At 39.7% G+C, this 23138-nt stretch overlaps 5 protein-coding genes and 1 long non-coding RNA gene across 8 annotated transcripts in view; 3 read left to right on the top strand and 3 right to left on the bottom strand.

The window, feature by feature from the left end:
• The window catches only part of LOC122413084 (protein dead ringer-like), a 107812-nt gene extending 103965 nt beyond the window's left edge, over positions 1–3847 (bottom strand). For both annotated transcript variants that reach the window (XM_043423195.1, XM_043423196.1), the window contains exon 1: positions 2236–3847. In XM_043423195.1, coding sequence (XP_043279130.1) covers positions 2236–2343 — 108 coding nt within the window. In that variant the 5' untranslated portion in view covers positions 2344–3847. The remainder of the gene's footprint in view (positions 1–2235) is intronic.
• Positions 3848–6655: 2808 nt separating this feature from the next.
• Positions 6656–8867, top strand: LOC122413514 (uncharacterized). Its single transcript, XR_006261564.1, has 4 exons — positions 6656–6825; positions 7454–7586; positions 8245–8484; positions 8643–8867. It is a non-coding gene; the product is annotated as an uncharacterized lncRNA (long non-coding RNA).
• Positions 8868–12698: 3831 nt separating this feature from the next.
• LOC122413626 (uncharacterized) lies at positions 12699–13916 on the top strand. Its single transcript, XM_043424091.1, has 2 exons — positions 12699–13194; positions 13542–13916. Exons 1-2 carry the CDS (start codon positions 13075–13077, stop codon positions 13887–13889), a joined length of 468 nt encoding a protein of 155 aa, XP_043280026.1. The 5' UTR covers positions 12699–13074; the 3' UTR covers positions 13890–13916.
• A 64-nt stretch (positions 13917–13980) lies between these two features.
• On the bottom strand, positions 13981–15823 carry LOC122413625 (probable dimethyladenosine transferase). The gene is made up of 5 exons (XM_043424089.1): positions 15606–15823; positions 15001–15367; positions 14506–14851; positions 14321–14427; positions 13981–14141 (listed from the first exon to the last, which is right to left on the bottom strand). Exons 1-5 carry the CDS (start codon positions 15661–15663, stop codon positions 14099–14101), a joined length of 921 nt encoding a protein of 306 aa, XP_043280024.1. The 5' UTR covers positions 15664–15823; the 3' UTR covers positions 13981–14098.
• A 306-nt stretch (positions 15824–16129) lies between these two features.
• On the bottom strand, positions 16130–19963 carry LOC122413048 (uncharacterized). 2 transcript variants are annotated; one of them, XM_043423127.1, is made up of 3 exons: positions 19838–19963; positions 16736–17086; positions 16130–16500 (listed from the first exon to the last, which is right to left on the bottom strand). In XM_043423127.1, exons 2-3 carry the CDS (start codon positions 17025–17027, stop codon positions 16406–16408), a joined length of 387 nt encoding a protein of 128 aa, XP_043279062.1. In that variant the 5' UTR covers positions 17028–17086; positions 19838–19963; the 3' UTR covers positions 16130–16405. The 2 variants fall into 2 exon arrangements, with proteins under 2 accessions (XP_043279062.1, XP_043279061.1); XM_043423126.1 differs by lacking the exon at positions 19838–19963 and adding an exon at positions 17301–17607.
• Positions 17896–23045, top strand: Vang (Strabismus domain-containing protein Vang). Its single transcript, XM_043423119.1, has 4 exons — positions 17896–18406; positions 18781–19378; positions 19457–19615; positions 19718–23045. Exons 1-4 carry the CDS (start codon positions 18276–18278, stop codon positions 20552–20554), a joined length of 1725 nt encoding a protein of 574 aa, XP_043279054.1. The 5' UTR covers positions 17896–18275; the 3' UTR covers positions 20555–23045.
• Positions 23046–23138: the final 93 nt, after the last annotated feature.

The raw sequence follows: 23138 nt of genomic DNA, 5'->3' as shown, positions 1-23138 counted from the left end.
AAATGATGGAAAAAGTCTTGCCGGACGAGGGACCAGATTTTTGGAGCTTTCTGTCGACGACGGCGCGCGATCACGCGGACTCGGTGCAGGTGAAGGAGAAAAAAAAAGAACGAAGAAGAGAGAACGAACGATTGAGGGAGCGTACGTGGTGGTGTGTTCCGCATTCGTATTTACGCCGAGTATAACTTTGATGACGCGTATATATAGATGTATAAATATACGAAAGGAAGAATAGACCGGCCGAGGTTCGGGATTGGCCGAGGAGAAAATCCCCGCCCTTGTCCCGGGGAGCCCAAAAGAGGGAGAAAAGCCGCGGCGGACTCGGTCGCGAAACCTCCGCGGATGGATCAGCCAATCGGACAATCGAGGCTCGATTCGCGCCGGCGTCTCTCCGAAGCCGGGAGACCGCGGACGCCTCCGCCGTGTCAACTCTCCACGGGCATCTCTTTGTTTCTGTCTCTCTCTCTCTTGCTCCTAGTTTTTCTTTTTCCCTTCTTTCCGACGCGGTTTCTCGATGTCTTTCCCCCCTTTATTTCATCCCGTTCCACCCTCTTTCGTGGCTTATCTCGTCCCTTCGATTTCGAGCGATAGGAAAAGCACTGAATGACATTCTAAATCGGGTGAAAAGAGGCCCGAAGATTCTCACTGAAAATGCAGCTACTGCGCGCCTGACAGCGAGATAAATCCTTATCTCCGCCTTTGTGCAACCGATCTTCGCGTTTCTGGTGACAAAATAATATTTAGAGAAACCAGAAAACACGGAGGGAAGCAAAGAATTTTTGCTGGAGCGATAAATCCCGACGTTTTGTCATAAAAGCCGGGAGGCGTAATCGCGAGACTTTTTTTATCGATCGACCGATGTCGTAATGGAAACGAGAACGCGATTCCAAGTCGAACGTAATTTTCAAAGAGCACCGAAGTCAAAAATACGAAAAGAAAAATTGACAAGTGGAGGGAAAAAAAAAGTTTCATTTGTCGTAAAATCGTAGCAAGATTAAGCACAATCGTTATCGTGCATGAGGTAAACTGCGATGTGTAGCGGTCGCGCGTCGACAGGTTCGAATACACGTTATACGAACAGACAGAAAAAGAAGGAGAAGAGCGCGTGAGCGGTAATGTGCGAGAGCGAGAGGGAAAATTAGTTCGTCAAGCTGTGAGCCATAAATAATAAACATCGCTCACACTCGGGCGATTATAAATATATAACATGATCGATGTCCGAAGATCACACGATACAATTCGCTCGCGAACGACGCGATTGTGTAGAACACAACCTTGTCGAGGGATTTACATAAATGCGGTTATATACGATCGAAGCTGGCCGAGAGTCATTTATTTTCGAAGATCGTCGAACAAGAGCGACGAAAAACTACTTAAAAAAACTATCAAGAAGAGAAATCGATGTTTGAGTCAAAAATACGAAGTCATTAATCCGAGTTTGAGGACAAAGAAAGTCGTTTTTATTTCGTGCTTATTGATTTTATCGATTGTAAACGAAAAAAGGCAGATTCGAGTATTCTTTCTATTTCGTAAAATGAATAAAACGATTTTTCTTCATAAATTCACGATTTCACGAAACGACATAATCGTTGGGATTACAAAAAAGAAAAAGCATAAAATCATATTAAAAGTAGAAAGGAGGCGGCCCCGGTCTACTTGTTTACAAAATCACGGCACGATATGTTTCAGGCCGATTTCGAATAACAGACGTTTTCATTTTTTAACCGATTCAACACGATTCACGCACGTAAGTAAGAACGTTCGAAGAATTCGTCCGAATACGAAAAACAATGTTTTCATACTCGATCACTTCGAAGAAACGGACATCGGGCAAGGTCACGAATAAAAACATTGCCGCGCACACAAAAAATAATGGAACACCTTTAGCTTCCAATGGAATAATAATGAATAAGTATAATGGATCATTACTGATATGTTTAATTTTGGCGTTTTCTAGTATTCGAACAAGTGAAAAGTAATCTAAAACGTTTTTTTCTGAAACAGTTTTATCTACTTTTGAATTTCAATTGAATTCATGGGTGGTAGGCACAATCCAAATCATGAAAATTTATTATTGCTCAGTTACCGAAGGTTGCAGTTTGAAAATATGATGAAAGTGTGCCAAAATCAATAAATTTGTGAATTCGACATACCTATTTTAAGTTATTATTCCGAAAATAAAAAGTAAAAAAAATAAAAACGGGAAAGAATTAAAAAAATGAAGACTTTATTCACCATGGGACTGTCCGGCGACTGTTGTCGGTGATGCCCGAGTGGAATGTTCGCCATTGCAACTCCACCACCGGGATTTCCCATGTCCTGATATTCGTCGCTTATCTCCATCGCGTACGATGGCAACGGATCTCTGTTTTTCACCCGAATTTTGGCTGTTTTATCCGCTTTTGGCGGTCGCGCGAGTCTCTAGCGAGTCTCGTGACGCGCTCCTTTTATTTATTTATATTCAAGTATCTTCGTTATCAAGAATACTTTTGCGGATCAACAGGATCCGGTGGCGCCCTCGAGCCGATATGGGAGCGCGCACGCGTACGAGAGAGAAAATTGAGCGCAACGTTCGGCGTTGTTTTTTCAAAATTGGCTCAATTTTCTTCGATAATTCGAAAAGAGAGTTTTATCGATTTAGGCTTTGGAAATCGGCGAATAATGAGGTTAAATTTATGCCGGGCATTCGCGAGCCTGCTCGTCCCTCGTTCAACGATATCAAGCAATAAAAATAAACACCAACGAACAAAACAAAACTGATTTTTTCACCCCGCACGAGTTTCAGCCTCGTTCACTTTGTCTACAGACTTTACAGTCCATTTCTCACACTTATTTCCATTCGCCCTCTTGAACCGCACTCTTTTAACCACACTTTCCAACACGCGAGTGCAAACTCGTATATTATTAATATATGCATACAATACGCATATATATAATAATTGAACGTTGTTATTAACCTCGAAAATAACACGTGTTGCCTTCGCACAGTATTTGCGACCTTAATCGTGAGTACAAGTGTTCACCGAGTGCAAAAAAGAAAATTAGCGACGACACTGTCGACGAGATATTCCGTTAAAAAAATTGTGTATACACACGTGAACAGAGTCTTCGCTGTCCGAAGAGAGGTAGCGAAACAACACGAGACGTACAGCAATGAGTCACGAGTAATCACACGAAATTGATGAGGTTTATAGGCGTGTATTTAATCGTACATATGTATGTATGTATGTATGTATCCGTATAGAGTATCGTCGGATGTAAACAAGACGATGATTTGTAGCGAAGAACAGAACAAAATTCGAGTCAATCGAAAAGATTTGCACAGGTAGTTTTCATTTATTCCGTTGTTCCTTAACGTCGTTCTCGCGAGTATCATTCGAAAATACACGAAGGGAAACCACGTGAACTACAAGAAATCCACAAACACCACGTCATTGCGTGTACGAAAATCCGGATGAGCAGAAGCCGCGGACTAAAACTTCGAAAGAGCGCAGAGTGTGAGCTTTCGTTACCGACGCGTTATTGCAAAAAAACAAAGTAAATAATCAGCGAGTCGTTTATTTGAGAGAGTGTTGAACGTGATGCCTGTCACTTCCTTTACTACGCGTTTTTTTTTATTATTCAACTTCGAAGTAGAACTATTAACAATTTGGTTTCGTCGTCGATTATTTCGTGGAATTAAGTGATCTTACAAATTGAAATGGGCTTGAAACAGTCGTTTTACGCGTGTGTCTGCGTTTAGATTAAGAAACGAATAGTTGTGTTTATACCGCGGTCGAACTGCTGTGAGTTAAATAGGAATATCACGGACTGGGCAACGACGACGCGCGCGCACACTCGCGTCTTCCTGCGATCTGAGGCATCGGATGAATTGGTACTGCCGGCTCTCCCCACCACGTGCCGTCAACTCCTCTATCCCCTCCCTGTGCCGAATGGGCGGATCTCTTTCTCCCACCGAACGAGCGGCGTACAGAATTTAATAACACATGTATACAAGCGTGTTCTTCGACCCCACCATACACGTTTGCCGCGCGTTTGAGGAGCTCAACGCGCTTCTACCTCGTAATACAGGATTTATATAGGTGTATGTCTGGATGTGTGTATGTGTGTGTGTGTATAGAATCGAAACAGCGAGTGAGAGAGGCCTCCTTCAGCCTTTTAGATGAGAGGTTTGCACACGATCGAAGGAAAAAGGACACGCCCCGGTATTCTCAACCTACAACGATAAACCTCGTTAAACCCTCTCTGTACTCTTTCACGATTCTAATCGCGCACCGCGCCCTATCGTATAACGACCTCGGACCATGCCTCAGAATATATTGAACAAATGGTGCAAATGTTTCTCATAAAAAAAACTCACATTTGCGCCAATCAATGGTTTGCTCTATCGCGAGCGTACGCGGCTCTGCTCTTTTCTTCAAAGTACCTTTTCCTATGTAGTATGTATTCTCGCGAATAAAAAAGTAGAATAAAAATATAGTTGCAAAATTGATGACTTTGCCTCAATGACCAGGAAATATTTCGCGGTGCTCGATGCCGTGAATACGCACTCGTTGATTGTTCGTTTGACAGAAATATTTCGATCCAAAATGGCGATCGAAATTGAGAGCAATTTCGTCTGTACATCTCACGCGTTCATTATATGTTCAAGTGCGAGGCAGTTTGCACTCCTTAACTCTCAGACTCCCCCCTCAACTCCTTCTGTTTTCACTGCTTCTCGTAATACGAGAACATCCCTTTATCTCTCTCTTTCCTTCGTACTCTACGCCAAGTGGAGGAACATCGAACGTCGAGGTGTTTAAACCTCGTTGAGAGACATGCATCCGAGAAACAGAGCTCAAGACGAGCAAGAGCATAAGAATCGATACAAGAAGGGCCCCGCGCGATTATCCAGGAAAGTCATTTCCCACGTGTAATGAGTGGGTAAGCGCTGATACTTACGGGAATATGAGGAACTCTCTTAGTAGTTCATAGTTACGAGGCGAGAGGGCGCTTGGCTTCGTTCCAGGGATGGATTACGAGCGAATATCAAAGGGGGGCAACAACTTTAAAAACACTCCGAGTACACTGCAAAAAAAGAAGCGATCGGTGGAAATGACCCGATGGTCAAGAGCCATTTACCAATGAACCTTGAAACTGTGAGTTCACAAAGCACCAACATTCGATAAACTCCGTACGACGTACAGCATTGCCATTAACACCTCAATCGTGTGCACCGTTTGATTCCGCCTTGAACTTCTGACCACAATTATTGATTTTTCAGTCGAAATAATGCCCGTCATCAACGATAATCCAAGCTCAAGACCATTTTATTCTATTTCGAAACTATATTGGAGAAAATAAACTGAGCTCAAACGACGTTCGGAATCGTGTAATTCTGAAATCCCCATTTGCATTCATGTTTTTGCTTCGAGTTCAAGTTTGCATGTTTTATTCAAATTTTCCATCCGGTTAGCTCGTGTACATCCACGAAATAGCCCAAGTAGACTTTTACGCCACCTGTAGTCTGAATTAACAGGATTATTCGTTAATATTGAAAATTGAACCTAAAAACTTATCATTTTGACCACTGGCGGCGTGACAGTTCGCTTGCACATTCTCCGTAATTAATAACAAAACGTAGAAATATACAAACTGAGTCGAAATTCCAATTGAAAAAAGAAAAAAATGTATTCAAGTCAATAAAAAGGTAAATTTGTGTATTTCTTTTATTAATTTCGTGTTCAGTTGTTCAGAACGAGCCTCCCATACGATTTTTTATCGCGATACATTGTTGCTGATAATGGCGACGTGCCCGGGGCGTCATCAGAGTACGGGCCCGTATGCGAGGGACGGGGCGCACTTGTAGATAATATATTTCCATGTAGGCACACACGTGGACGAGGCAACGAGGGCGATACGAGAAGTCGGAGGGAGCTGCTACTAGTACACAAATTGCGTGTAATTGTAGCTCTCTCGTATCTCTCGAAAGGTCTCTTGGTGCATCACACACGTTTATACGAAGGTACGCGAGCCTTTGACCAAGTTCAATTTTTATCGGTGGTCGAGTCGAGGAGAGGAGCGCGCATGCGCAAAAGCTCACATGTTCCCTCGAGATACTGACACGCCGAGAGCAGCGTGTGAAACTGCGAATTTTATGATTTACAAACGTAATTCTTTATAAGGAGCACACGCTGTATACACTGACGAACCAGGCGAACACCCTTTTCCTTTACCTTGATGCACGTGCAAAGATACATCGGTGTGTTGTTCTATAGTCGTCATTAGCCTCGTGTACGAGTATTTTTTAAAATTTTATTTATATACACATAAGTATAATATTTATACATGTATATACGAAGCTACCTGGGTGGGTTCTCTCCACGGTTATTCAAGTTCGTGGTTTCTCTCTTTCTCGCGTGAAGAGAAACGAAGTCTGCTGTATCCCTTCGACCATCAGCGCGAGACATAGACAGGCAGAATGCACAGGATAATTGCAAAGCTCCCCGTGCTCGCGCACCCGATCATCGCAAACTTTATGATTTTTCGTTCGTCCCTCTTTATTACTGTATCTGTACATACACGGTGTTCGTATGTGTGGTTACATCTCCGTGTTAACTATATGTACGCGCGTTCGTACGTGAAACTATTGGCGAATACCTCGCACGAACAAAAGCCCTGCGCTATTTAAAATCTCAGCGAGCACAAGACCAGATACGTCGTAAAAACAACGTGTGAAAAAAAACTCTCTATTTTATGTGTCGATTCTGCTGGAACGAAAATAACGACGATCAACATGCTCAGCGAAGTTCGAGGCACAAGACAAAGGGACATCGAAATTTCGAGGTTAGAAATTCACAGTCGCCATCTTGCGTGCCAATTCAGACGGTTGATACACGAAATACGAAAATGTGCTCGACAACTATTATACAACTGAAGGCTTTCATTGTTGTTGTAGAAAAAAAAAACAATCGAACACGTCATTTTTGATGAGTTTCGGTCCAAGTCGCAATCTAAACTCGTCGTCATCGAATTTTTGTGACCGTAATATATATACATATATATACATCTATCCCCCGCCAAGCTGATTCTTGGAAGGTCGTCAATTTTTGCCGACCTGCCTACCCGAAGGGCATCTCAACCGCGACGGCCCTTACCGATCTCGTCTCCTCTGTTGTATAGCCGCCGAACTTGTTTCACCGTCCTTCTCTCATTCCAATTTAAACCGTTATACGATTCCAGACATTTTACAACACTCGACGAACGCACCTAACGCGCTTACGGACATGACAGACCGGGAATGAAATTTTTGACCATCACCAATTTCTCTTGCTCTTCGTCGCTCCTTCGCGTTTGCCAAAATCCCAAATACTATTAAATCTTTAACAGCTCTATACATGAGTCGAAATTTATATTTTTGTCCCACAAACCCACAATACAGTTGAAATTTTATTATTAAAAATCTTGCCTCTAGGAAAACTGACGTAAGAAATTTGCAAACTGATCCTCCAACCACGTGTTTCGACTTCGAGACTTTTTTCAAATCGTACCAACAACCGATCTCGGAGAATCGACGTGCGAGCTTCGGACCCACTCATAACCTCAAAGTACGTAGAATATAAAAATTCATCAAAATCATCGTTTAGTAAAGATAAGTCCCGCAAAAATCTGATTTACGAATAATTTCTCACAAGTGTGGAAACGAAAGAATCGTAATTGAGCAATTGTGAAGAACTTTGTGAATCACAAACTTTCATTAATGAGAATTGTCGCGCGAAACGTGAACTCGAAAATTCCGATCAACGATTGATTGATTCGTCACGAAATCTTTGAAATCTAATGATTAACAATTTTTAAATTCTTTTTAATATCCTGTGAGAAAAGGATGAGCCTAAGTAAACTGTGAGAAGCGTAGGTATTCGAGAAAATACGTGGAACGAATATGTCAAGCGTGTGTCACATGTTTCTTGTTCGGGATTCCCAAAGAGAAGATTACGCGACGGTTTCGAAAATTAGTTAAGGATTAACCCTTATAAAACGCTTCACGTGCGATATTTCGAGAGATACGTTTTGCTCGTCGTTATGCCAGCAGATTTCGCCTAAAACTACAGTGAAGAGAATGTTATTCGAGACGCGCGAGCACGTACTTGGCGAGAATTCTCACTCGGAATCGGAGAAAACACAAGAGCAAAGATTCGTTTTGTTTCCTTATTCCTCCTTCGTTTTCGAACGTTTTATTTTATTTTTAATATCGTTGGTTCACAGATTCTACGAGTGTAATTACCGACACGGCGGCGTCTTCACTGAAGGAAGGATGTTTGAGTTGGCCGCGCCTACGTACGCGAGAGTTTCTCGTATTTTAATGTAAGACGAGAAGAGAACCGCGATCATATGTGCAAAGCGGAGAGAGAGAGAGAGAGAGAAGGAGTGAAACGGCATCGAAGATTTGACACCTCTCGCCCTGAGATTGACAATTCTCATGAAACCCCCATTCTCATTGCCGCGGTATGTGTACAAGCATCGAACGAAATCACGTTTGTTCGCTCATCGCTTTTTACTCGAAACTTCATTCGATTCCTCCATCGATATTTCACATGCGCGCTCTCCCGGTGTGGGAATTCACGGAAAAGTATTAAAGCAAAAATACATATTTTTGTTTTCAGATAAGACGGAATAGAAAATAGTCCGAAACGCGGTTGCTTTCCGTCAGAGGTTATTTCGAATTTTTTATCGAAATTGACCAATTTCGGCGTCAAGATGCTGCAGCATCGCTCCGCATCGTCGTCGGACGAAGACGAAGGGATCGAAGGAATCGATAGATTCGGTCCTGTTTTGCGTCTGGCCTACAAAAGTCTCGGCGCAAGGGTTGAATTTGGCGTATTGAAAAAGTGGTGAAAAACTTGACGGTTATTTGGGAGACTAATTTGTGGCTACGGATGGTTTGTACGGACGAAGCCATTATTGTGTAAATCCGTTATTGAGGAGATGAATTGGCGCACGAGAGAAGGACAATGAGGGAAGAGTTGGTCGCTCGTGTGAGACGTGCTCTTGTCTCCCCATGTGTTTTACACGCAGAGGCCCACAATTCCCTTGGTCTCTTTCACCGCCCCTCTTCCCGATTCTCCCTCGAACTACCCCGTCGTTAGTGTACCGAATCAACCGGAAATTCCAGCTTTCGTTCGCTTCCTCGTTCATCCGTGAGGATGGAACATGCGATTTTTTCTCCCCTTGTCTCTTTAACTCATTCGCCTCTCTGTTTATCGCCTTTCGTCTCTTTCTCACTCGCCGAATTGGCCTATCACCCGATCGCCTTCTCTCTTGCCCGTGCTCGTTGTCGCCCTTTCTCAAAAACATTTACACCCTGTCGATCATTGTCATGGAAAAATATATGAGCGTATTATCGGTTCGGTATCGAGGGACCTAATAATTAGGCGTCTCCTGCTCCTCTGCTCGCCAAGACTTTTTAGAGCCTTGCACCTGGAGCCTGAGATTTCTGTTACGTGCGAATATATTCCTAATTTTACATATAAATCCGGAACGAGATTGTTCTCTGGTGATATTTTGTGCTTCCTCCTTCGAAGCTCTTCCAGAAAGGGTTCCTTTGAACAGGTATTTTCATAGTTTTGTTACGTCTCTTGCAGGACCTTGAAAGTTGTCGATGGAGCTGAACTTTTTCGCCCCGAATAAGAAGCCTGCTGCACAATCGTCACGCGTCGAATTACAGAACGTTCTATCAACCCTCGAGTATCCGTGCCAACGAAGAATTGCAGCTTCCTGGATTGAGCGACGTTTCGTTATTGATAAAATAGAAAGTAAACGTTGGTAAAGAAAGGATGGTGAGCTGGAATGGGACAGCCGCAAAGTAGATCGTTTTGGAACCATTAATTATCCGATAGAGTGAAGAAGAGAGAAGAGACTCTCGTGTTCGAGGAGAACCGAAGACTGGAATTCTCTTGTATATACATAGAATATGAATGAAGAGAGTGAGCGAGAGAGAGAAAGAAGAAAGCAATGGAGAGGGTGTTGTAGCCCTTGAAGGGTTGGGGTTGTTCTCGCTCGCGAAAAAGGTGTAAGTGCAAAGCAATCGTGAGAGAAGGAGAAAGACGTATTAGAGACGTGCGAGAGAGGAGTCTCCGCTTCGCTTGGATAAACCTCCAAGTGAGAGTAAACCACGAGGGAGGGAGAAAGAGATGCGAATGTCGTCGGGTATGGACCGAAATTGCTTTGAAAGATTAATGGCTTATACTTCTCGTTATACTAACCTCACGAGACTCCATTTATATTTGAATGTGTATGCGTACGTGCGTCTGTGTGTGTTCGTAATGTATAGTTACCATTTTTCGCTTCGTCGCCCCTCTCCCGAACCGTATCGACGTTTAATCGAATCAGCTGATTTTTTAGTAACAAAAATATCTCGATGATCAACGATTACGATTCCAAATTGCATACTTCACGTTTTAAAATTCTTTTTTATTGAATTAAATTTTTTATATTTTCTATAAAAATTTCTGTTACTCTGTCTCTGTCGCGTAGTAAAATTCGTTCATTCAATTTTTTCCACGATCGAGTGACTACTTTTGTCCTCCGGTATAATAAGAATGACTTTCCTCCTCTCTCCTAAGGCTTTTTTTTATTCATAGATGGCGCAGCGAAATAACCGCAGGGAAGTGGCGTCGGGGTGAGTGAATTAGACGAGAAAGATTAATGATGGATGTTTGACTTCGATATTTGCTGCTCGATTCGATACGTCGAATTTACACGTAAAATTACTGGATTCTCGTCCATCATTAATCCCAGTAGGAGTAAAAAAAGCGTATGAAAAAAAATACGCGGCTACAAAAGTATTTAGTGAATTCGAGCGCGCAAGGCTTTCTAATCGTTTTGGGAGAGCCCCCCTCTGCACCATTTGCAAGAGGCGTACAGACAAATCTTATTGTTAATTCAGAGGGGACGAACACGTGTTCAAATCTCGCTGAATTAATATTTACGAACTCGAGCAGACAATAAATTGAGAAAAAAAAAGTCAAACGTGTTACTAGTGCTTCGGCTGCGTGGTCGCGGTGAAATCTGCTCACACGTTTTTTTATCATCGTATCATGTTGAAGGTAAGATCCAAGCTGTCAATCGACGTTCCAAATTTGGATACGAACATCGAACGCCATGACAGCTGAAAATTAATTTGCATTGCAATCAAATAATTGCAATTTCATATGCATAAACGCGAGAGTGAATCGACGATTCTCAGCCAGCGCTATCTCGCGTGGTGAAAAAAAAGTAAAATAATTATCGTCCGTCTCCTCTGTGACAGCTATTTCTTATATACTCCGGTTCTCGGGTAAACGAGAAACGATAAGCGTCTTCTAGCTCTCACACAATTTGGCAGTACACGTTATACAGTCATGCTCGCATATTCGATGGGTTCGAGCTCGTGGAAAGAAAGAGAAATAGCAACTTTGGAATTCGAAGGTAATAGCAAGAAAGCTCGGAGGTCGTTAATCTTGCAGCAGGGTTGATCCTCCCGGCGCTGAAGTTTGCTGCGAAAATACCACCGTGACTTTGGTATATTCACTACAATATTATTGTAGCGAATTACCGTACGTATAAAATGCGATACTTGGAACGTTGCGAGCTGTAGCTTACACGACTCTGCTTACATCGCAAATACGCGAATAGTTTTTCCTTTTTGACGCTCAATTCGAACACTGTCTTCAACTTTTGGTTAATACAGTTGGAATTTTTCGAATCTTCTCAATAGCAGACATCAATTACTCCCGTTTTAATTTTGTTGTGCTTCCAGTCACCGGTTTCTTTACACTCGATAGTAGTCCGTCGGATAAATTTTTCCAACTTCGTTTTCTTCACCGCTACTGTAACCTCTAAGATGGTTAATCCGTGTCACAAACTATTGTCGCATTGTTATATTGCACACTACACCAAATTTACTATAGTCCTGCGATAAATCGAGGGTATACTAAAACAGAGCGACGTAATAAAAAAAAAATTTTCCATAGTAGTACTGCTTTTTCTCCGACTACTCGAACTCCGTTAACAAAAACAAATTAATACAATAATAGCTATAGCCTATACAGAAAGAGGTTTTTTGAATGCAGGAGCATAATTCGGGGTTCAAGTGCTCTAGAATCGTGCAGAAGGGCATGGAATTTGGTATTCGAAAGATATCTGAAACTCCGAGCATTGAAGAGAACCAAATGTGACTGTTAAGGTGAAAGATCAGTCACCTAACCTCACCTCGAATTTTCGAAATGAAAATTCTCCGCTGTCGTTTGACTAATCAAAAAAAGGCTCGGTCAACGGACGCGGAAAGATGGCAAAAATCCGCTGACAGGGGCTTTTTTTTATTGATCAAACCGTGTCGCAGATATTCAATTTCGAAAATTGCAGCTATCTCTCTCGCACTCACGGTGGCGAGATAGCGACTGCTCCATTACCTTAAGATAGAGTTATCTGAAAAATCTTTTTCTCCTATATGATTATCTCCCTGAACAGTGGGGTTATCCTAAAGATATCTGGAAGTGAGAAATTGGCATAAGCTTCTGCTCGCACTCTCGCATCGTAAATCGTAACGAAAGAGTGATGACATCTGACGGCACTCCAGCAAACTGCAATTTTGACTCGAGTTATAGTCTGTGAGATCTGCATGACCTGCGGTTCATTCGCAGAATTTTTTCGTATTTTTATTCAACGTGTGTCAAATCTCGGTATATACTTGCTGTGGAAGAAAACAACTACACCAGCACCAGAAACTTTTCTACCATAATTTAATTCTGCTAGAAACATCTATGCCAATATTCATTCATATCCAAAAAATCAACTCCACTGAGACTTGATTTTTGGTGAAAATGTGAATGTGCCGTGCGAAAACACAAATCTTCGAGATAGGAGATGGTCTGTCGAACCGACCAAGAACATAAACAAGATAAATCAACGGCTTCTCAAATTGACCACGACAAAAAGCGCCATTCAGCGAAAACCATCTGAGCCAGAACCAGAGATTCTACTGCTACATTCCATGACTTACACTATATACGAAAATCATTTGCAAATTCAAATTATTTGAACGATTTCGTGTACGATATGTTTCTCTACAAAGGGTCAGAAATAAGCCAAGAACTCTTTTCATCGTGGGCATGCCTCATGATTCTTCAATGCTTGGCCTTTGCTTGGTTCACTGGTAGAAGTCGAGTCCGTCACGAGGTATATAAATTATTCTTGTAAAATATGAAAAAAAGAACAGAAGTCGGTACATCCTCGGTCATGATCAAAATTTCATTTTTTCAATGGCTCTAACGCAATAAACTTTGAGACATCGTGTTTTTTCAACAAAGAACGCTATTCTCACTTTTCAATATACGACGAACATCAGAGTTCATTAGTAGCAGAAATCTCAGTGACTTTCAAATCGTCGATTTAAATAAAAAAATTTCCAGTTATTCTGCATACTTATATCAGTATATATTTATATTTTTCATAAATTTTCATAATCTATTGATGAAAATGCACCACATTGTTAACCTGCAACACAATTTCTCATACTTTTTCAGGTGATCCATAGCGAGGAAGATAAAATGTGGTTGAAAAATCCAAAAACGAAAATCACTTCGAACTTTTGCTGCCATCCGGAAGTACGCCATCTTAGATCTGGTCATTTGAGAAATCTCGAAATGATAATGCCGTATCTTTTGATGACGCCGATCTGGTTAAGCACCAGTCCATCGCGTCTCGTAGCCAAAATTATTCTTCATTCATTTCCTATTTTTGCAATAACTGATTCTTTGTTATACATGAATCTCGTTGAAACTCCGAAAGTGTTGGGAAACTTTACGTTCGTGGTCTGTTACAGTCTCATTGTTTACGTGACTGTTTCAAATTTAATATCCTCATGTTGGTAGAAAAATAAACCACTTTTCCATCAAAAACGATTCTACTTCTTCACATTTTGTCCTATCCATCGAAATGAATAAACAAAAAAGCTCACAGACATTTCAGATCACGTATCCGAAGAGAATAAAAATATTTTTATTACGAGCAACGTATAAATCGATAATTATGTACATTTGTAGACATTTTGCAACGGACGTTGAATGACTTACAACGCTCTTCACGCAAAATGGATTCCCTCAGAATTGAACGCGTGCAATAATCTGAAACAAATTTAGTCGAATTACTGAAGGTTTTCGTTAAATCTAAATTCGATCAAATGGCATGTGTAATGATTTCTTGATGAGCCAAAATGGAGATCTTCAATTCTCAAGCAACGATTCCTATGGAACATTTACGTTGAAATTTTTTTTTCAAATTCAAATCAGCCATGAAATCATACCTTATGAAATCGTCCATGTCCATCGTGCGAGCACGCTGATTTTCGGCTCCGGCTTTAGCCAGAATGTTGTTTACAGTCGTTTTCATATCGAATCCTTCTACTACGGGCTGAAAAAAATCACAGATCGACATTGTTCGAGTAATTGATTGGCTACAACTTCGAAAAACGAAAGAACAAACACTTACAGTGTTATTTAAACTACAATGGAGCTTGTAATTTTTTTCTAGCATCGATATAACAGTCGTTTGTTTGAAGGAGGCACCAAGAGTTTTATTTTTTCTTCCAAAAGCAATTCGGGTCAGACCATCCCATTCGTGATAATTTATTGGCAATGGTGGATTGCGTGGCTCGATTCGAACAACGGAAGACTCAACCTTCGGAGGTGGTCTGAAATTGTTCTTTCCAACTTTCATCAACATGTCAACCCTCGCTAATACTTGCGTGTTTAAACTCAATCTGCAATAATTTTTTTCTCCTGCTTTGGCTACTAGTCGCTCTGCAAATTCTCTCTGGAACATGAGCACTGCACATCTGTAAAATACAAAAATTATGATGATCAACACTAGCGCTGTACTCTTCCACTGCAACCGAAAATATTGACTGGCATTTCATTCATATCAACATTGTTGAACAGCATTATCGTCGATTAGAGAAATACAGCAATAGCAATTGTTTCATACCTAAATAGCGGTCTGTGCAAAAGCAGTTTGAAAACTAGCGGCGATGAAATTTGGTATGGTACGTTGGCAACGCAGAGGTCAAAAAATGGTAATTCTGTCTTAAGGACATCTCCAACCATGATAGTCAGTTTTGCATTTAAATGTGTTCCTTGAACACGTTTCTGGAGCTCTGCCACCATCCTTGGATCTACTTCGCAAGCTATGACTTTCTTGCACTTTTCTAACATTTTAACAGTCATGTTTCCAGTACCAGGACCTATTTCCAATACTACATCTGTCGGCCTTAGAGCTGCTTTTTCTACCATACTTTGTACGATCAGTGGATTCTTCAAAATATGTTGTCCGAAATCCTTGGAGAAAAGAATACCTGCGACATTGAATATGTTATTTATTATTTTTTTATCAAATATTGTGACCCAAAAATGCTCCTGGACCAAACTATTCCAAAATCTAAAAAATCAGAAAAAATTACATTTCGATGTGTACATGAGATCTGAAAAACTTTGGAAAACAAGTTCAAATTGGAGCTTTCTGAAGTTTTCTAACTTCTGCTTATATTTAATGTAGTGTTCTATTCGTTTGTACTTTGTTTATATAGCACTAACCTTGCTTTGCAACTTCGGTGTGCACCCGAGAAGTTTTGCTTGATCGTACTTTTGGCATTTTTGTAAATATTTATATTTACTAAAAGATTTTCAATTGTTTAACTATTAAAAAGAGGTTATGCTTCAAAATAACAAAGAAAACAGGAGCACGTGCTTCGTGCATTCATGAAAACCATGAATACTGTCGTCCATCCCCTCCACTCCGGAGCGTTGTAGGTGTAGTGTTCGAGTTGGTTCGAGTCAATCGGTAAATCAGTCTGTCGATAAAGCATCGATGCAAAAATTACCCAGCGATATATATCAGTGCATGCGCGCAGATATGCTTTCAGCAATCGTATTTTGAAAACCTGACTCTGGTCAATCCAGACAGCCAGTGCAAATGCATTGAAATTTATTACAGGAATTAATTCTCAATCTCACTGTAATAACAATTAGCAGTCTTACATATACTTTTGAAGAAATTTCAGAGAATTTTTAAAGAAATTTTATATCTTAAAAAACAGCTCTACTACAGTGACAAGAAATTCAGCCACACATGAAATTTATTATTCTACTGTTTATTTTACATTACAATACACATATATTCGATAATATTGGATTGTTACTAATAGACAAAGAGTATGAAGAATCGAATGTAGAAATATTGAATGAAGAGTTCATTCCCCCTGGTCTATAAATGGCATGTGGCTCCAACTTCATTCAAAAGTTAACTTGAAAATATTTGACATCTCAAAATATTATTTGAGAGTTTTGTGGATTAATCAGTCTTGATAATAATCTATATAAAATTCTCCAAAGTCTTAGAGTGTCCAATAGCTGCGTTCTATGCGAGCTAAATACATTTTCCAGGCCATTGAGCCAAGAATTACGAAAACTATGGCAACCAAAGCACCACCTGAAAAAAAAACAAAAAGGTATGAAACAAAATTTTGTATTTACAATGGTTGGAGGATTCTGCGGATTATGCCGTTATTTCTGTCAAATACTTTTGAATTCGATTGCACTTTCTTCGAAAATTTTTGGATTTTCTGACATGATTCAGAGTTTAATATTGATTTTCTTTTTCGCATAATCAATCCATCCAATCAGATTTGCTCAAGTGACCAAAATTGAATTTTGTCATATATTACCTGCAAAGCTCAATCCATCAAAGTGATGATAAGAATCTACAGGCTTAATGGATGGTGGTTCAGCCGTAGTTGTAATCGTGTTTTGCCCAGTTCTCATTCGTGAATCACCAGCTGACATTGAAATTACAGGTGACACATTGTTGGAAGCTTGCGTCGACTGAATTTCAGTCGTTGTGTCAGGTATTGTTTTTGTAGTCAACAGAGCCTTGGTGAGCATCGAAGCTGTGGTAGGCACAGGTGTCGTGTGAGTTGGAGTATAATTATTTGCAACAGTCGTTGATACATTAAGCATAGGTTCTGCAGTAGTTGTTGCATTTAGTAGTGAATGTGGTCCATTGTTATGTGGCGTAGCTGAAAGAATTGACGTTTTTAATATGTTAAAATATCATTCAGGTCGATTAATTATCATTCTTCGTTAATTAATTTATTAAGTATGCAAAACTTGATGTGTGTGTGTGTGGGCTTTATTTCATTCTTGAGAAATCATAAAATAAAATTCCATGGTTCTCAATATTTTGTAGTTGCCATCACAAAAAGTACAGAAAAAAGTTCGTGTGATTTTTACCATTCAATAGCCCGAACAAGAAACCACTACATACTAGCGTTATAAATTTGATATTTATCGTGATAAACATTTTTGTACTATTGCATTTCATATAACTGCATACAAACAGTTTTTTGACGGTACGAGCATCGACCATAAACGGCAATAGAATATGGTTCGAAAAAGTAGCGTCGAATAAGGCACTGGGATGCTTGAACTCGGAACAACGGGATTTAATACATTACTTATGGCGCGAAAATTGTAGGTATTTGAGTTTCGTATTTGATATTCTCGGAAATTCAAACTAGCGGGTTATATGAGTTTTCCATAGTATTTATGGAATATGAAGTTAATAAAATGATAAGCGTATATATGAAAATTGTCAACAATAAAGTAGTATTGATATTCAAGAATAACTATTTTTTCTGTCAACACAGCGACAGAATTCCAGGAACAGTGGCGACTCTAGCGACAGAATGAATGCCCCGGTTTTGCATTGCAACTACTTGGAAGAGCTCCCCCCATAATTTTACAAGTTCGGACTAGCAATTCTCCTTGCGTGATACACGACAGCATCACGGCATGGTATGGCGCCAGGGGTCGGGAAGGGGAAAGTAGGGGGTTAGTTAAATGGTCGGCGGCGTCTGTTTTGAGGTTTTGACACTCGGTATGACAATGATCGGTAAAAATTTAGTATTCCTTGTTCGCAAAACAATATAAAGTATCAATATAACGAATAAAATTACCGTCCGAGAAATTAAAAATATTTTTATAAATGAGTGAACCTAAAGCGTTCATCATAATTTCGCCAGCGCAGTATTTGACCGTGAATAGTTGACACTGAAGTACGAATAAAAAAACACCTCAAAAGTACATACTTTGACGACGTTTACCGTATTAACGTCAAAGCTTATATGGGAATTTTTGTGAGCGTTCTCAAGTTGATTCGGGAATGCACGTATGGGATGAAACGAGGGCGATTACGCATCCTGGGTTATGGAGACGGAGAGCATAAAATCAGCGGCTAGTGAACATAGCCATAGCCAACATAGTCGAAGTTCTCAGAAGCATCGTTCCCACAATAATAAAACACAAAATCACCGCCAGCATTCTCATCGAAGCTCTAGGTAATTACATCGATCTTTTATATTCAATACCGTTTTTCAGTTATAAATCTTTTATCAATTGTTATCAAAACAATTTACGAATTTCAAGATATATGTAAATGCCAATTTTTTTTCTATTATTTCATTTATTTTTATTTTTTTTACGGTTCCTTACTAATTTCAAATAAATTCGACGTATAGAATTTCAAAATCATCTTCGATTTTCCATTAGTCGTCCATTTTTTATATCTTGTCTAGTTGAAGTTCAAAAGTGGTCGATTAGGTTTTATCCTATCAAAGTACACACCAATCTTCAACTATCAAATTTTTTGTATTTTTTCTTAAATCCAAAGTTCTGAATGCTTATATTAAGAGTAATGAAAACTCTTTCGCAGAAATAGCAGAAGTCAACGTCATAAAGAGAGATGTGACGTCGATGCGAGCGAAATGGCGCCTTTTCAAACAACGGTGAACGTGCGCACAAACAGCGTAGAAAACGTTGGCCAAGAAGTAATAGAAGTACAAATACTGCCACAAGATGAAAATTGGGGAGAAAATACGACCGCCGTTACAGGCAACACATCAGAACGTTCTGAGTCAACGGAGGACGTTAGTCACTGGCCTAGTGAAATTGATGGAGCCTTCAATTTTAGTTGTAATCGATACGTCGAATCGATAATAGCACTGGGGCTGGGGATAAGTGCTTTTCTAAGTCCCATAGCCATGGTCGTATTACCGAAATTGGGTTTTTTCCCTGATTCAACGACGGTACTAACAATGCGACAGAGGCTGCAACAATTGTCGTGTAACGCAGAGTGCAAAGGCCAACTTTTAGGATTAGCATTCAAACTGATGCTTTTGGCTATAGGAAGTTGGGCTGTATTTTTGAGACCTCGGAACGCAACGATGCCAAGAGTTTTTTTGTTCAGAGCTGGAGTACTTGTACTTACGTTGCTCTGCACGTGTACTTACTGGTTATTTTATATTGTTCAAGTGAGAATCCAACTCTTCTTCGATTCATTCATGCTGAGACACGAAAAAGTTGTATTGACAAATCAAATTTATTCTCAGGTCACAGAAAGCGCTAAGACTACAGCTAATGGCGAGACGACGGAGTACAAAAGTTTAGTAAACTATGCTGGAACTTTTACTGATACACTATTGTTCATTCACTATATCGCTGTTCTCTTAATTGAGATTCGTCATATACAACCAACTTTTTATATCAAGGTAAAGTTAAATTTCGAAATGTTAAAATCGAGTCATTTAATTACGAGTTCTCTTCATCGCTTAACTTATTCTTAAAATAGCTAATCAAACAAATATTTTTAGGTTGTTCGATCACCGGATGGAGAATCGAAATCTTACGCGATCGGACAGTTGTCGATTCAACGAGCAGCGGTATGGGTTTTGGAGAGATATTATACAGAATTTCCAATTTACAATCCTTACCTCGACCGTCTTCCGGTTTCGAAATCTGGTAGAAAACAATCCAGTTTCAAGTTTTATGACGTCGATGGCTCGATGAGCACGGGAGGAACACAGCAACGAAGCGGCGGCGACAGAGCTGTGTTGGCGGCTCAAGCGCGACGCAGAGACTCCAGTCACAACGAACGTTTTTACGAGGAGCATGATTACGAAAGAAGAGTGAGGAAACGTCGAGCTCGTTTGATAACAGCTGCCGAAGAAGCTTTCGCTCATATCAAAAGATTGCATTCCGAATCCGAGTTAGCACCGAATCCTGGCCCAATGAATCCGATGGAAGCAGCACAAGCTGTTTTCCCATCGATGGCACGAGCTTTACAAAAATATCTCAGAGTAACGCGTCAGCAACCACGACATTCCGTCGAATCGATACTCGGTCGCTTGGCTCATTGTCTCGCCCAAGACGCAGCACCTCGAGCCTTTTTAGAACCATTCTTCACCCCGTCTCCCGTACTTTCGAACGAAAAAGAACGTCAACGACGTTCTCATCACTGGGCACTCGTTTGCGAGGGTGAATTACCTTCTCGCACGCTCGCACCTGGATGCGAATTTCAATTGAGACAGGGCGAAGTTGCCCTTCTTTGTACAGCTTATCGGTTGCCTCATTTCAATCTTACCGAACAGCTCGCTCACCCAAAATCCAACAAATTTTTACTAAGGCTCAACTCTGAAACGTCAGTATAACATTTTCTCGACTGTTCGATTGACTCGCATCAATCGAAAATACCTAAAGCATTTTTTCACTTTTCATTTCATACATTCACATTTGATATTTTCGTGACGGGCTTCAAATATTTTTCATGACATTTCTCGAAGCGAAACTCTTAGTTTGTTACAAGTTTTGCAAGCTTATCAAATGAGACTATATTAATGAAAAGTGTCTTTTAAATCCTGGCATTCCCAGGCCAGAGAACTGCTTTGTATGAAAATATTTATAGAACTGAAATTTGGTAGGATTTACCAAGACATATACACCAGTGCTTTTTTATCTTGACAACTATGGAAAACTGAATTTTTAACGGACTAAAAAGTTGAATATTTCTTGAGAGAGTAATAGAGTAAATTAACAGTGACACTTCCATGTCTTTAGCACAGTGAGGAGTTGTATTTTTTGACGTGATAACGCATTCTCCGTACTTGAAGTGTCTTAGCAGACAGTGCATTTTTATACCAGTGGATGACAAAAAATAATCCTGTTTTGCGAGAACATATGAAATCCGGTCGTAGTTGATTTTTCAACGTGGCCTCAAAACATTATAAAATACAATGCAAAAATAAATTTTTAGCAAGTAATACTAAAACTTTGCCAAAGTTGAACAGAATTTTAGAAAAAGCCGATCGGGAATTTGGGCATAGGAACTCAATACTCTCTATATTGACATGGTTTAAACATCAAATATTCTGCTAAATTCACCAAGTTATTTGACGTTTGAGAATTATTCAAACAGAATCGATTTTTATTGAATGTTGGAACCTTGACATTTTTAGAATCGAGACGTGCTCCTACGTTGCAAAGGTCTCAAATTAAAAAAGAACAGTATATTTCGATGGAGTAAATGTAATCATATGTTTACAAAACTTATTGTTTGCTGCGATTCAGCACTTTTTTTTATTTTCTAGAGTCTTAGAGCTCCCCAAGCTCAGGCTTATATTCTTGGTCATCGGAGACATCCAGAGCATTTTTTGTTATTTTTTAAGGGATGAGATTTCTGACCATCACTTACACCGGTGATAATACTTATTGCACTTGCGACGATATATTAATTCAATTAGTATTCATAACGTGAAACTAAAATTGAATTTTCGTGACTATTACGAATTCTGAAGAAGCAATTGATTTTTCAGTCATATTTATTTCGATACGTACTTAAATAGCAATCGTTCCGATGTCGATTTGTCGGTTATTTATTTAAGAGGATTTAAGGGATGTGCACAAGATAAACACAAACTCGTGACTGTTCGAATCGTGACTCGGACACGTTAAGGAGTTGGCCTCAATGCAAGTAAAATAAAAGTTTTGCGTATGCCTGTTACACTTCAATGAATCACTGGCGTTGCATCGCCGTGTATCAAAAAGGTATACATATCGCTCTGCCGTACGCTGCCTTTTCTATGTGTGTACAATCCGACAAATAGCCATTATTTTGCCAGGAAACATACGCAAAGTATTTCTTGAAAGGATACGCTTCGTGTAAAACTATATTTTGTTTTGTTTTCGTCGAACGATATTCAAGCAAACTAGATTTAAATTAACGGAATACTCAATATTTTTGAACGTCTGACATTCCGCACGAATAAATTGAATCATTGTTTACGAAAATTATTCGGTCGACGTGCTGACACTCAATGAGCATTTATTATTTCCATATTTTATCATTTAATACAACTAGATAGAATATTTCAAATGTTATACAATTGAAAGTTACGATAAAAGAGGTAAGAGGTACTTCAGAGCATAAATTTGCATATTCATGATACTATTTAATACTTTTCAGTACATATGAGTAATTATAAGACGAGAGAACGAACGAAGAAACAGTAATCATTTGTTTCACTTTAATCTCCGGAGGCTTGAAAAAAATGAAAATTTGATTTTCGTTTTGGAAAGCTTTTGAACGAATTTTCAAGATTGGTGTGGTGGTCAAAATGACTTGAAATTTAATCACATTGAATCACACAAGGAAATACCGATGGTTCAAGGCTTATGGTTTTCCATTCCTAATCGAATGACAGTGATCCGTTGAAGTGGTCACTATTTTCATGCGTTTTACATATCAAATGATAATATTTTTCATTATTTCATAAAACTGTCCGGCTACGCTATCTGTACCAATCATTCGTCGATCGATGTAGGTGTAATTTGTGCTGTTAGCCTAAGTGATTTTCTATACCATTTTGGTTGAGCTGTATACGAGACACTTGATCGAAAAAAAAAAAAAAAAAAAACAGTGCGAAAACATTGCTCGAGAAGCATGAAGAAAAATGTTTTAATTTCACGTTACACGCGTAAATATGCTAGTAACGTAAGCTTTAATTACCATGACTTGTGTGTTTCAGACTTGTATTCATCGATTATTTGATGATTTTTATTATATCGCAACTTTATTTTATTTCTTGTGTACGAGTGATATATGACAGTGTATTGATTCACGAATAAAGAAAGCCAAACATGCAAGAGTCGAAGTTAATCATCAATCCATTTATTCTCCAAGTGCATTATTTTACTATCGAAGCAACAATTTGATGCGAGCATGGTTTAAAAGAGTGC

This window comes from Venturia canescens, chromosome 7, assembly GCF_019457755.1.
Source record: "Venturia canescens isolate UGA chromosome 7, ASM1945775v1, whole genome shotgun sequence".
NCBI classification, from domain to species: Eukaryota; Metazoa; Arthropoda; class Insecta; order Hymenoptera; family Ichneumonidae; genus Venturia; species Venturia canescens.
Note: the sequence above shows the minus strand (reverse complement) of the source record. Positions and strands in the feature narration are given on the sequence as shown.

What these genes read in the sequence shown, in the direction of transcription:
- Vang (XM_043423119.1), top strand. Translation starts at nt 18,276, where the DNA reads ATGGAGACGGAGAGCATAAAATCAGCGGCTAGTGAACATAGCCATAGC. An exon ending in CATTCTCATCGAAGCTCTAG is followed by an intron (nt 18,407 to 18,780) that starts GTAATTACATCG and finishes ACTCTTTCGCAG; the next exon opens with AAATAGCAGAAGTCAACGTC. An exon ending in AACCAACTTTTTATATCAAG is followed by an intron (nt 19,616 to 19,717) that starts GTAAAGTTAAAT and finishes AAATATTTTTAG; the next exon opens with GTTGTTCGATCACCGGATGG.
- LOC122413625 (XM_043424089.1), bottom strand. Translation starts at nt 15,663, where the DNA reads ATGCCAAAAGTACGATCAAGCAAAACTTCTCGGGTGCACACCGAAGTT. An exon ending in ATTGTAGTTTAAATAACACT is followed by an intron (nt 14,428 to 14,505) that starts GTAAGTGTTTGT and finishes GATTTTTTTCAG; the next exon opens with CCCGTAGTAGAAGGATTCGA. An exon ending in GACATGGACGATTTCATAAG is followed by an intron (nt 14,142 to 14,320) that starts GTATGATTTCAT and finishes AATTTGTTTCAG; the next exon opens with ATTATTGCACGCGTTCAATT.
- LOC122413626 (XM_043424091.1), top strand. Translation starts at nt 13,075, where the DNA reads ATGTTTCTCTACAAAGGGTCAGAAATAAGCCAAGAACTCTTTTCATCG. An exon ending in GAAGTCGAGTCCGTCACGAG is followed by an intron (nt 13,195 to 13,541) that starts GTATATAAATTA and finishes ATACTTTTTCAG; the next exon opens with GTGATCCATAGCGAGGAAGA.
- LOC122413048 (XM_043423126.1), bottom strand. Translation starts at nt 17,436, where the DNA reads ATGGTCGATGCTCGTACCGTCAAAAAACTGTTTGTATGCAGTTATATG. An exon ending in CTTGTTCGGGCTATTGAATG is followed by an intron (nt 17,087 to 17,300) that starts GTAAAAATCACA and finishes CAATTCTTTCAG; the next exon opens with CTACGCCACATAACAATGGA. An exon ending in TGATGGATTGAGCTTTGCAG is followed by an intron (nt 16,501 to 16,735) that starts GTAATATATGAC and finishes TTTTTTTTTCAG; the next exon opens with GTGGTGCTTTGGTTGCCATA.